General features: G+C 42.1%; 1 protein-coding gene across 4 annotated transcripts in view; it reads left to right on the top strand.

Annotated features, from left to right (window-relative positions):
* GAB1 (GRB2 associated binding protein 1) overlaps positions 1-14,458 on the top strand; it is a 164,277-nt gene that overhangs the window by 106,738 nt on the left and 43,081 nt on the right. For 2 of the 4 annotated variants that reach the window (XM_075348164.1, XM_075348150.1), the window contains exons 4-7: positions 1,693-1,770; positions 9,677-10,266; positions 13,566-13,645; positions 13,734-14,037. In XM_075348164.1, the coding sequence (XP_075204279.1) occupies positions 1,693-1,770; positions 9,677-10,266; positions 13,566-13,645; positions 13,734-14,037 (1,052 nt within the window). The remainder of the gene's footprint in view (positions 1-1,692; positions 1,771-9,676; positions 10,267-13,565; positions 13,646-13,733; positions 14,038-14,458) is intronic. The other 2 variants (XM_075348175.1, XM_075348156.1) reach the window with 1 other exon arrangement.

Below are 14,458 nucleotides of genomic sequence, written 5' to 3'. Positions count from 1 at the left end.
GCCACAGTTTCTTCACTCCTGTTTTATGGTGTATATCCTAATGGCTGTAGAGAATCTGTGTCCTTGTGCCTAAGCCTACCTTGAAGGATATGTTCCCACAGGGCTATAGCTGCATATTTCCTTCATAAAAGTCCATAGTGGTGACATTTGCTGTAAACGTCCTTCCAGATATGATAGCGAAAATCCCCAGAATAAAGTACTGGATATGAAATCTGACATTTTATGAGAATTTACAATGCTGCTATTGTAACAAGCAGCTGCTTTTCTGTCCCCAAAATCCACAGCGTATGAGCCCCATGGGAAGAAATCCTTCAAGGAGCAAAAGCAAAGTCATTGTCTTCCTAACCAGAATTCTGTGGCACCTTTTGTAAGCTTGTAAAAAGAACCTGACAGCTGATACATGCTACCTGTGGATACGGCACAGTATCAGGCACCGGTATGATCTCTGCCAGGTATGTTTGACTCCAAAATGCTGCGGAATTTCAAAGAAAAACATACGTTAGAAGCTTCTCTGCATCCGCTGCCCTGGAGTGATAGGTCTCCCCGCCTGCGTGTATAGGGAGAGACCTGTCAGTCATTGACAGCAGGCGGGGACGAACTTACAAAGCGCATCTTCTCTGAAACACTGCAGCGTTTCAAGGGACTTGAGGTACCTTCACACATAGCGAGATCCCTAGAGAGATCGCTGCTGAGTCACAGATTCTGTGACGCAACAACGACCTCGCCAGCGATTTCGCTACGTTTGACACATAGCAGCGACCAGGCCCCTGCTGTGAGATCGCTGGTCGTGTCGGAATGGCCTGGACCATTTTTTGATCGTCGAGGTCCTGCAGGGTAGGATGCATCGGTGTGTTTGACGCATTACCAGCGACCTCGTTGACGACTCAGAGCTCAGACACGTACCACCGAGATTGTTATACAGGTCGCTGTATAGTTGGGAAGATCTGACTGTGTGACATCTCACCAGCGACCACGTAGCGACTTACCAGGTCGTACCGTTGTCGGGATTGCTGGTAAGTCGTTAAATGTGACGGGGGCTTTATTCATGACCGGTTTGTGAAACCAGTGATATTGTGGAAACATTCAATGGTTTCAATAAATAGTAAAAATAGCCCTGCACCACTGGCTTTTACCTTGCGGCTGTCAAACAATATAGTGGAATAATGGAATATGGGCTGGGCACCATTCACTCACGGCAGAGGAGTGCTTGTCCAACAGGAGACGTCCAGAGAATATTCATAGAAGATGAAGAAAGGGACCGCACAATCCTGGAAGCCGGTGAAAACGTTTTTTATTTCATGCGGTGCAACATAAAAGGCAGGGAAGGAGCTGGGTGCAGGCTCCTTGCAAGGACGACGGCTGTTTCGCGTATGTGTACGCTTCAACTGGTCCACCCAGTCGAAGCGTACACATACGCGAAACGGCCGCCGTCCTTGCAAGGAGCCTGCACCCAGCTCCTTCCCTGCCTTTTATGTTGCACCGCATGAAATAAAAAAACATTTTCACCGGCTTCCAGGATTGTGCGGTCCCTTTCTTCATCTTCTATGAATATTCAATGGTTTTCATTGTCCTCACGTATTTCTTAGCGCGCACTTCTAATCCGCCACAGATAATGTGCCACTGCAGTATGAGATTTTGTTCAGACATTCACATTGTCGTGTTGATTCTTGTGTCACTTTGTTGGTAAATCAGACATGGGTCAGCGTCGCTCGCATCAGAGGAGGATTATCTACTACTTGAAGATTTTGAGAGCAAAAAGATTTCATGGCAGTGAGTGTGAGGTTATTGTAATGCCCGGTGCACCCTGCATGGTGTCATCACTCACACATACAATTTTGGATTGACCGTTTTACAGACTTAATAGTCATTACTGTGGATGTGTGGTTTTCTGAAATGCTTGTATTGAAATGCATCAACCATTATGTTCCTATAGTTTTTAAGGGCATGCAAATCTGTATGTTGTGTTTATGCTTTTACTTTTCTCCCGTGTGTTTTTTTTTTTTTTTAACATTACATCATCCACCTTGAGTCTTCACCGGAATTTCCGCACATTTAAATATTAACTTACCCAATTAAAGGGAACCTGTCAGGTGCAATATGCACCCAGAGCCACCAGCAGTTCTGGGTGTACATTGCTATTCCCTGCATAACTGTCCCAGCATCTAATAGCATAGATAAAGAGATCTTTAGAGAAAGTATTTCTAAAGATCCTTCATTGTATGCTAATTGGGCCAGCGACTAGTCACAAGGGCGTCAGTTCTCTTGGCTAGTCAGCCCCATGATCATGTTAGTACGCCCCTGTGAGCATGCTAACATGATAATGAATGCGCAACGCCAGAGGATGATCCCTCTCCGCCGCCATCGCCACCCTACGCTGGATTTCGGCTCAGTGCGCATGATCCCCAGACTTCTGGTCATGCGCACTATGAAGCTATGAAGACGTTTACATGCGTATTGAACACGTCACCAATTTTCAAAGTAAATATATTTCTAAAGGTGCTATTGACATAAATTTCTTACCAGATGTCAGTAACAACACACAAACCCTCTTCAAATCCTGAAGGTTTCGTGGGCTCCTTCTATGAACTCTGGTTTCTTCTATAAATTATTAATTTCATTCTGGTCAGGTGATTGGCTGGGCCATTCTAGGAGCTTTATTTTCTTTCTCTGAAACAAATTGAGAGTTTCCTTGTCTGTGTGTCTAAGATCATTGTCTTGCTGATACAGTACAGACCACAAGTTTGGACACACCTTCTCATTCAAAGCGTTGTCTTTATTTTCATGACTCTGAAAATTGTAGATTCACGTTGAAGGCATTAAAACTATGAATTAACACATGTGGAATTAAATACTTAACAAAAAAGTGTGAAAGAACTGAAAATATGTCTTATATTCTAGGTTCTTCAAAGTAGCCATCTTTTGCTTTGATTACTGCTGTGCACACTCTTGGCATTCTCTTGATGAGCTTCAAGAGGTAGTCACCGGAAATGGTTTTCACTTCACAGGTATGCACTGTCCGGTTTAATAAGTGGGATTTCTTGCCTTATAAATGGGGTTGGGACCATCAGTTGTGTTGTGCAGAAGTCTGGTGGATACACAGCTGATAGTCCTACTGAATAGACTGTTAGCTGCTTTTTTTCTTGCCATAATACAAATTATTATTAAATGCAGAAGAGACTTGTTTGGGCTAAAGAACACAAGGAATGGACATTAGACTAGTGGAAATCTGTGCTTTGGTCTGATGAGTCCAAAGTTGAGATCTTTGGATCCAACCACTATGTCTTTGTGCGATGTAGAAAAGGTGAACGGATGGACTCTACATGCCTGGTTCCCACTGTGAAGCATGGAGGAGGAGGTGTGATGGTGCTTTGCTAGTAACACTGTTGGGTATTTATTCAAAATTGAAGGCATACTGAACCAGCATGGCTACCACAGCATCTTGCAGCGGCATGCTATTACATCTGGTTTGTGTTTAGTTGGACCATCATTTATTTTTCAAAAGGACAATGACCCAAACACACCTCCAGGCTCTGTAAGGGCTATTTGACTAAGAAGGAGAGTGATGGGGTGCTACAACAGATGATCCTGCCTCCATAGTCACCATACCTGAACCCAATCGAGATGGTTTGGGGTGAGCTGAGTGAAGGCAAAAGGGCCAACAAGAGCAAAGTATCTCTGGGAACTCCTTCAAGACTGTTGGAAGACCATTTCCGGTGACTACCTCTTGAAGTTCATCAAGAGAATGCCAAGAGTGTGAAAAGCAGGAATCAAAGCAAAAGGTGGCTACTATGAAGAACCTAGAATATAAGACCTATTTTCAGTTGTTTCACACTTTTTTGTTAAGTATTTCATTCCACATGTGTTAATTCATAGTTTTGATGCCTTCAATGTGAATTTACAATTTTAAGAGTCATTAAAATAAAGAAAACTTTTTGAATGAGAATGTGTGTCCAAACGTTTGGTCTGTACTGTATGTCCACCCTCATCTCAAACATCCTGGTGGATGGCAGTAGATTTTTATGAAGAATGTTTCAGTACATTTGTCTATTCATCCTTCCTTCAAAGTATATGAGGTTTGTCAGTGTCGCATACTGAAAACCGGGCCCACACCATGATATTTCCATCGCCAAACTTCAATTGTGGTATGGTGTTTTGGGGGGTGATATTTGGCCTCAAATCATGGTGTGTATTATGGAATCCAAAGAGTTCAATTTTGGTCTCAAATGACCAGACTCTCTTCCAGTATTTCAAAGGCTTGTCTATATGTTGTTGAGCAAACTTTAAACACACTTGAACATGCTTTTTGTTCAGCAATGGAGTCTTGCGAGCTGACCGTGCATGCAGGATATGGAGGTTGAGTGTATCACGTATTTTCTTTTGAAACAATTGTACCTGCTGATTCCAGGTGTTTCTGTAGCTGTTCACAGGTGATCCTTGGCTCTTGGATAACTTTCCTAATAATTCTCTTCACTCTTCTGTCTGAAATCTTGCTGGGAACACCTAGTTGTGGTTGGTTTATGGTGAAATGATCTTTCTAATTCCGGATTATGGCCCCAAAAGTTCTCACTTGCAACCTTCAGCACTTTAAAAATTCTTCTGTAACCAATGCCATCAGTGTGTTTTGCAACAATGAAGTTGCAATCATCTTGAGGCAGCTCACTGGTTTTACCCAGCATAAGATGTTTTTTTTTTTTTGTGGCAACTTGGTAATGAGACACACTTTTTTTTTTTATAGGCCATAACCTGAACTAGTTATTATTTTTCACTAAGTGGCAGGATTTTTTTCTGATTATTAAGATTTCAGCTGGTGGCATGACTTTTCATGGCTTTTTGCACTTTCTCTGTGTTCAATACTTTTTCTCTCATGTCATTTCTCTTTTATTACATATAACTAAATTTATGGACATCTATGGTTTGATTCCTTTGCCTATGTGGATTGGATGGGTTGTTACCAATAACGTGAGAATTTAATGTCAACAGCACCTTTCAGAAATGTATTCAGTTAGAAAATTGGTGACGTGTTCAATACTTATTTCACCCGCTTGGAATACACTGATTCAACGAAACAGTGTCTAATCATTTTATTTTTTTTTGGGGGGGTGGGGGGGATTGCATGTTTATGGCCAATTATTGGCTCTGGTAAAAGGGCCGTTACGACAAGGGCGTATGAGAAGACACATCTTGTGCGCTGATTTGTATTGGCTTTCTACACAAGCTACTGATTTCACTCTGCTGTCTTTACAAGGGGACCATCAGATCAGTGATGTGCTTCCTCCAACACTGGTGTTATCGGGTATATGGTCTAAGAGGGAGCCAAGAGGACAGCAGGGAGTGCTATTACAAGTTCATCACGGCAGTCCCTACACATAAAAGCAATTTTTAATGGTTCGTTTTAAAGCGAACCTGTGAGCAGGATTTTGTCATGTAAAGACATGGCTACGATACTGATTAAATTTATACCTTTTAACAATCACCAACAAAGTGAATTTCTTCACCAATCACCAACAAAGTGAATTTCTTCACCAATCACCAACAAAGTGAATTTCTTCACCAATCACCATTTTGAGGTTTTCTGCTAAACAGATATCGGTGCACAGGGGCCAGACTGTACATTTGGTCCTTTCCTCCCTGTCTGTGATACCCCGCTGGCCCATCCAACTGCCTCTGGTCTTAGATGAGGCAGGTCACTGAAAAAGCAGTAGCCTTTTAGGCTACGTGCGCATGTGTGCGCTCTGCACTGCGCACAAAAGGTCCGCTTCAGAGCGCAGCTGAAAAGCTTCGTTCTGAAGCGCCTGGTGCCTGCAGAATTCGTGCACTCTGCATGCTGCCTCTCCCTATAGACAGCATGCAAAGTGCATGAAAGAAGTGACATGTCACTTCTTAGAACACACGCTTCGGGCAGCAGCCGAATCACTGCGTTCTAATACGCCACGTGCGCACCTCTCATGCACAATCTTCATAGATTGTGCTGGGGACGCAGGACGCATGCAGTTACGCTGCGGTGCAGAACGCAGCGTAATTGCATGCAATACGCACACATGCGCACATAGCCTAACAGTCTAAAATCCTGTCTGAATACAGAGCAGGCAGTCAGAGGGGCCAGAAATCCTATGCAGGTTGAAGACCCGGAGCACAGTATGGCCCTCCGCACCGAAATCTTCAAAAAAAACCACCAAACTTCAAATGACAATTAGGCTGTGTGCCCACGTTGCGTATTTGCATGCAGTTACGCTGTGTATTGCACTGCAGCGTAACTGCATGCCTCCTGTGTCCCCTGCACAATCTATGAAGATTGAACGCTGCCAAATCGCTGGGTTCTAAAAAGCAACAAGTCACTTCTTTCGAGCGTTTTGCATGCTGTCTCCATTCTGTCTATGGGAGAGGCAGCATCCAGAGCGCACGAATTCTGCAGTCGCCAAAGTTTCAGAACGGAGCTTTTCAGCTGCGCTCTGAAGCGGACATGCAGTGACTTCACACACGTGGGCACATAGCCTTAAAGAACTACTACAAAGTGCATCTCTTCACCAAAGATATCAACTTAATCAGTGTTACAGCCACGTCTTTACTTAACATGACAAAGTCGTGCTGACAGGTTCTGTTTATAAACCATTCTTAAATTTTGTGTGATATAGCAGATAAAATGAAGGCAGCCCCTGAGAATGGCCGCCATGCAGTGACAGCACCCCGCTGATCTGCTATCCTGAGGAGAGGTCATCCTTGTCCTAGAACTGGGAAACCCCTTTAATACAGAATCTTCTGCGCTTTTTTTTTTTTTGCTTACAAGAAGTTATAACCAACTACTTACAAAATAAAATTTGTTGACATAAAGGTGATCTTCAGAAATGGTAAAGAAGTTGCTTTGGATAAAGTTGAGTCAGTAAATGAAGATATTGCCCTCGGAGTTCCTCACTTCATACTTCTAGTTTCTGTTCTTTATAAATTACCTTTTAGCAGATTTTGCTAGCTTTTAGCAGTAAAACCTCTTCTGACATAGGCATTTTCAGAAATCTAAGAACACCGCTCTCCTCCGGAGCATCACTCCCTATTTCACACCATCTCCAATAATATACAAATGTATGGAATTCCTAATCGTGACCTTTTCGCTGAGAGGTAATCGTTGAGGATCCAGTCCTAATCTGGGCATTCGGTTCTCCTTTTAATTTGCGTTGTCAATAGTGTTACTCATTTTTTTACACCTACATTTAGAACTTATGTTAGCATGCTAAGGTTTCTAAAGCTTCAAAATATTTTAGCATCAATAAAAGTCAAATGCTTTAGGGAGAAATGTATATACGTATCCCTGAACCGCAATGAAGACTTCCATTGTTCCCGTTGCCAGAATTTAAAGATTTGAAGAACAATGCACAAAAGAGGAAAAATGCTTCTATTAGTAGGTCACACGTCTCTTGTAATCACATAACAAAATTTTCTAAAACGATTACTCCTATGATTGATCTAACACGCGTTTTACTTGAAATATATATTTTTATATAATTAACATTCGTCATACATCATTTTTCTCCTGTGCTGTCTCCTTAATTGAATGAAAAAATATAATGTATTAATTGATCCATTGATATGCCATTTCTGTGTTTGAAGTTTGGGCAGATTGTGCAACAAATCAACAAATTAAGCTCAAAACCAATCGTTAATATAAAGAATTTTTGTGTGTTTTATAGAAATTTATATGCATGCTCGGTTTGGTAGGCCATGCCCATGTATTCAGTAGGCAGAGCAGAGGAACTGCAGCCAGACACCTGATGGCTGCTTACCTTTTTTGACATAGTTTTCAGTGGGATAGTTGAGAACCCCATTTATATATAACCAAGAAACAAAAGATTGGGAATGCACAACTATAATAATGTTTTATCAATAAATAAGTGAGGGTGCAGATGCCCAATAACGAGCAATAAACAAGAGGAAAAAAAGCATGGGCCAAGAAGCACTCAACTCTAGCAAAAATTTCAGACATGTTTATTTAGACAATTGTATAAAAACATTTAAAACCAAACGTCCATCCATCATGAGAAAATATATAGGATATGAATATAGTGGGCAAGAATTATTCCATAATCCTCACCAAAAGGCAGTAAACAACATAGTTCATATGCATAAATAAGCAGGTTAAACAGACAATGTCTTTAGGTATATAGCCCAACGAAAAGATAAATATATATTCTTATAACACTAATGCTAGAATCAGTCTGAGCTATGCCCAAGATCCTACAAACGCCAATCTGATGATATCAAATGAGAATAACAAATGTCGTTTTGTATACAAGGAACTGCAGCCAGACACCTGATGGCTGCTTAACTTCTTCGACAGTTTTCAGTGGGATAGTTGAGAACCCCATTTATATATATACCCTGTTTCCCCCGAAAATAAGCCCTAGTAGCATTTTTAGGACTTTTTTGAGTATGCTTAAATTATAAGCTTTACTCCGAAAATAAGCAAAATAAGCCCTAGCTGCAGTTCCAAAAGGAAATGTCCAAGCAGCTGAGAAAGTTAAAGAATACAGCAGGACTCTTCATAAAAAACAAACGGATATCCCCAAAAGAAAGCACACCCCCACTAAACAATTACAGTTAAGTACCAGTGGTGGGTGGGCTCTCACACAGGGATCTGCATCATTGTCAGGTCTTATCGCTGGTCCAGCTGTATGGCACTGCAGCTCTCACAAACCGTATCGCACCTCGCAAGTGATATCGCTTCCAGTCACCAGGGGGAACCAACCGCTGTAGAATGCAGAGGGACCCGACAGCGACACAGATCTGTATGTGAGAGCCTATTCACTTGCCAGCTCTAATTGTTTGGGGTCTGGTAAGTGCAATTATTTTAGGAGTTGTCTGCTTTCTTTTGGGGGTAAACTTAATGCATAGAGAATAACAAATGTAAGCAGGTAATTTAAACCTTTTTATAAGTATGGTATGAACCCACCAACATAGGACTAGTTGTGCACCATGAGAACAGCAGGTCAGATGAGAAAATGTGCATCTGAACCAATAATAGGGTTAACACAGAAGGTTGATGTTCCAGAATATGATGACATGATTATATTTTAATACATGTTGATATTTTTTTTAATTTTTTTGTTCAAGAATATACTGTATATGGATTGTTGTTCATGGGAAAATAGAAGACATCCCCTGAAAATAAGCCCTAGCACATCTTTTGGAGCAAAAAATAATATAAGATCCTGTCTTATTTTCAGGGAGACACGATATTTAAATGATTGACAGGTGCTGCCAGTATCATTAATAAAATGTGTATTCGGGGCCTTTGCTTCTCTTTTGCGATGTCTTTTTCTACACTTTCTAGCAAGTTTTCTACTGATGTGTTGGCAGGGACATTGAGGATACCTGCACTAAGGGAACTTGAGGGTTGATTTGGTGCTAGGTAGGGCCGTAGTTAAGAACAAGCAACTTTGCTCAGCATAAGTCAAGAGACTGAATGGAAAAAAACCCCCTTAACTAAAATGTTCAGTGAGGGATAAGAAATTACACAGCACATTTCTTTTCAATGGAGACGGCACATCAGAAAATGGACTCATCTGTACTAATTTGTAATGCTGCTTGCCAGTTTTGGGTTGGAATATATATATATTGTAATATTTTTCAGCACGTTCTGTTTTTGTATAGGATGATGTAATGATTACTTATTTATTTTCACGTTCAGATCTCACGCGGATTCTGTGAAGTCGGCAGCATCTGAAACTGACTGCAATGACAACGTGGCCACGCATAAGACCTCCTCTGCTCACAAGCACACCCACAATGGATACTTCCAGCAATCTAGTGTATATGACTCTCCATCCCGTGCTGGATCCTGTTCAGAATCTAGTCTGTATAACCTGCCGAGAAGCTATTCACAAGATGTTTTACCAAAAGCAGTGTCCCCCTCTGGTACTGATGTGGATGGGGATCAGAGTGTTTTTAATATGTCAGGCGCCTCCTTACTGGAGTCCCAGCTGAGGCAAATGTCTGTAAGCTATGACATTCCACCCAGCTCAGGCAGCACTTACCAGATACCCCGGACTGTGCATGAAAACTCTTTAGGGCAGTCTACAACAAAGTTAGAGACTATTGCGGATGTTCCACCGCCAAGACCACCAAAGCCTTATTACTCTTCTGAGCGCTCCCCCGCAGAACACAGTCTAACCCGCACTGCCTCAGAGACTGACAGTAACTACTGCGTCCCCACAGGAGGAATGGCCACATCACGTAGTAATACCATTTCTAACTTAGAATTAAATAAACATAGGAAAGGTAAGAGTGCATTATATCTCATATGTTGGGTAAATGAAGAAATGTAACTTTTTGGAAAGAACCATGTAAGGATTGTGTATGCCCAGATTCTAAAATACGGAGATTCAATATATACTGAATAGCAAACGTACAAGTTATCTGCAAATGCCGCCTCTCAGAAACACGAGATTACGTGACCAGCGCCTTCTCCCGATAATGCATTGTATGCTCTTCTGGGTCACGTGTCATCCACAAAGTGCACTCTGATTATTTAATGTGTTTTGGAAAATTTAGAAATCTGTGTCCAGGAGGTTCACTTTGGTTATCACACACTACCTACCTATTAACCAGCAAGTCAAACCAGATATTGTTTGAAGCTAATCAGTCTACTCGCTTGTTAAAGTCTGATCAACTCTATTTCATAATTATATCTATCAGCAATTAAATATTGGCACAAAAAACACTGAAGCAAGGAAAACACTCTTACATACAATTGTTAGTAGCTATCCATGCAGCCAGAGGGAAACTGCTCATATACCAATACATTGTGGTTCATGCCAGTGTACTTATGGTGTCCAGGCTGCTTTTCTCCAATATTTACTTTTGTCATTGAAAGAGTAAGGCTAGGTTCACACTTCCGTTAAATTGTATCAGTCACAATCCGCTGCTCTGGTAAACAACGGAATCCGTTTGGCGGATTCCGTGGTTCCCATAGACTTGTATGAGCGGCGGATTGTAACTGATGTTGCGTTGCATCCTCCGCCTAACTGATTAGTCGTGGAACGACTGACCGCGGGGCTGAAGGAACGCAGCTTGTAACGTTTTTTTGAGCAGTGCAATCCGTAGGATTTCGCTGCGCATGCTCTCTCTGGCTCCCTGCAGGATACACATCATACACCCCAGGATACACATCGGGTTACCAAGCAATGCGCTTTGCCTAGTTACCCGATATTTACCCTGGTTACGTGTGCAAGGAGCCAGCGCTAAGCGGTGTAAGCTGGTAACCAAGGTAAATATCGGGTAACCAACCAAAGAGCTTTGCTTGGTTACCTGATATTTACCCTGGCTACGTGTGCAGGGAGCACGACACTTCCCCTCTCGGCTCCGCCCCCTCCCGCATTTCGCATATACACACACACACTCGCCTGTCCCCAGCCATGCAGACCGCGGCACTGACGTCCTCAGCGCCACGGCCCCGCTCGGCTCCACCAACCCCGAACTCCGCCCCCCGCACACAACGGAGTCCGACAATGAATTCTGTTCTTTGTCATCCGTTGTACAATGCATCAGTCACATGCGTCAAGCAACGCATGTGACTGATGCAAAACAACGGAAATGTGAACCTAGCCTAAATTAAAGGTGGTGTCCCACGAACAGAGTTGATTTTAATCAATAGATCTTGTAGTGATGATGATTTCCACATTTGAATTTTTTTTTTTTTTTAAATGTTCCTGTGCTGATATCCTACATGTGTCCCTGCTATGTACTGTGTAATGGCCGTGTCTGACCGTACAGGGACATGGTCTGATCATATATGAGATTATCTCAGCACAGGAACAATTTTCTTTACACATCCAATTGTGGAAATGATTAATATTCCAAGATCTATTGATTAAAAGCAACTTTAAAATTAACTTTGTTCCTGGGAAATTTAAAGGAAATGTTCCCATTGTAGTGTCAGTTAGGCTGCTTTCACACATCCGGTTTGAGCCGTGTGACTTAATCCGGCTGTGAAACCTATGCAACGGATGCGGTGAAAACACCGCATCCTTTGCATAAGTTTTTTTACATGCGGCCCGTCCGGTTTTTGCTGCTTGCAGCATGCTACTGAGCATGCGCAGTGGACAAAACCGCATGCGGCGGCCAGATGCGTTTTTTGCCGCATCCGGCGTCCATAGGGATGCATTGAAAAATGCGCCGCATCGGCTGGATGCGGCGCGATGCGTTTTTTTTTTTGCCGGAGCAAAAAACGTGCCAGGGAACATTCCGGCCGCCGCACCGGCTAAATCTGCCGCATGCGGCAAAAACCTGATGGAACGCAAGCCCATGCGGCACAATGTGGCGCCAATGCTGGAAAAATGAAACTGGCGGCAAAAAAAAACTGTTTCGTTTTTTCAGCAGAGCGCCGGATTGTGCCGCACTGCTACAGCCGGATGTGTGAAAGCAGCCTTACCAGGCTATATTTTAGTATTCTGATATATTTGTGTAAAACGTCAGCAGATTGTTTAACATGTAACATACAGAGTGCTAACTATTTCTAACCAACCTTAAAGGGGTATTCCCATCTCCAAGATCCTATTCCAATATGTAGCAATAATAGCAAACACCTCCAATAAGAAATGTAGTATAGTTCTTTTAATTCACTATGTCTCTTACCTCATGTGCAGGGCATTGCAGGTCCTTGGGTATCCATGGTTACGACCACTAGCAACTAATTGTGACAATATGCGTGGTCATAACTATGGATACTTAAGGTCCTGTAATAACCTGCTTATGAGGTAAGCGATATAGTGAATCAGAAGAAGTATACTACATTTCTAATTGGAGGTATTTGCTATTATTATGATTACTAGACCTACTACATATTTGGATAGGATCTTGGAGATTGGAATACCCCTTTAATCTTCACTATCCAAAAGACCGTAGAACCGTCTCGCCGGCTGCATACATATGACAATGACATTGTCAGGCTTTCATTAATTTCTCCAATGTGTGTGAGGACAGTTGTCTTCTGACCTCCACTCAGCGACCAAGGCAGTCAGAAATAGCTACACATATAAGACATTGAAGTTAAAGGGTTATTCCCATCTCCAAGATCCTATCCCACTATGTACTAGGTGTGCTAATAATATTACCAAATACCTCCAATTAGAAATGTAGTATAGTTCTCCTGATTCACTATGTCACTTACCCCATGTTCAGGGCATTGCAGGACCTTAGGTATTCATTGTAATGACCACTAGCAACTAACTGTGACTATATGCGTGGTAACCGTGGATACCTAAGGTCCTGCAATGCCCTGCACATGAGGTGACAGCGAATCAGAAGAACTATACTACATTTCTAATTGGAGGTATTTGCTAATATTCTTATTATTACACCTATTACCTACTGGGATAGGATCTTGGAGATGACAATACCCTTTTAAAGAAAAGCATGTCATATCTCCATAGGTCTGTTTTACTCTAGTAAAGGAGTGTAAATAGTCCACAGTGCCTAGATCAGTTCACTTCCCATCGTGATATTAAAGTTAATTTTACTTGACTGTAATTTTGCTTTATTAAACTTTTTAAAGCAGTTTTCTGTCTTTCCATCTTTAGACATGAGTTCCCAAGAGTTGTATGATGTCCCACGTCCTTTCTCCAGTGATAGATCCAGCTCACTCGAGGGTTTTCATTTCGTAAGCGACTCTATTTGCTGTAGTTGACATATGTGAAACGTTAGGCTCTTATGCATTGCTTTCAAGGGTTAATCTTTTATACTTTCAGAAAAACCGAAGCATGCTGACAATGGGAAGCTTCTCCACAGAGGAATTGGATGAAAACTATGTTCCCATGAATCCTAATTCTCCACCTCGGCAGCATTCAAACAGCTGCACAGAACCGATCCAAGAGACCAACTACGTCCCCATGACTCCAGGCACATTTGACTTCTCGGCATTCGGGATGCAAGTACCACCTCCAGCTCACATGGGGTTTAGATCCAGTCCACAAACCCCACCAAGAAGGTCTGTGCCCACCTCTGACTGTGAGCCTCCGCCTGTGGATAGAAATCTGAAACCTCACAGAAAAGGTAGGTTGGGGTTGCCGCACCGGCTGCTGCTTTCTGCTGCCTCTAGTGAGCAATATTATCAAATGTTGCTAAAAATCTAACCTGCTTTCTTATGAGCAACTAAAGACTGGTGATGACTGGTGTCTAAAGGTGCTCCTGGATTCTAATGCAAAAGGACTAGAAACTAACGTTCATTTTTATTTTGTGTTATGCAGTTGGGTCATCAGTAGCCACTCATCCTGGGTTGTCCCACAAATGGACTACATTTTAATTAATAGACTTTTCCATATGAAGTTCTGCAGTTGAATGTGTTGGTGAAAAAAATTCCGGTGTGGAGATAATACTTTATACATGATTTTAATGTGCCCCTGATATGTTCTGTTATATTTTGGCACCTAATGAAGGAGGCAGACCGCCTCTGAAACGCGTTGTGAATAAAATC

The sequence above is a fragment of the Anomaloglossus baeobatrachus genome, chromosome 1, assembly GCF_048569485.1.
Source record: "Anomaloglossus baeobatrachus isolate aAnoBae1 chromosome 1, aAnoBae1.hap1, whole genome shotgun sequence".
NCBI lineage: Eukaryota > Metazoa > Chordata > Amphibia > Anura > Aromobatidae > Anomaloglossus > Anomaloglossus baeobatrachus.
The sequence above is the reverse complement of the archived record's forward strand: the minus strand, read 5'-3'. Positions and strand labels throughout refer to the sequence as shown.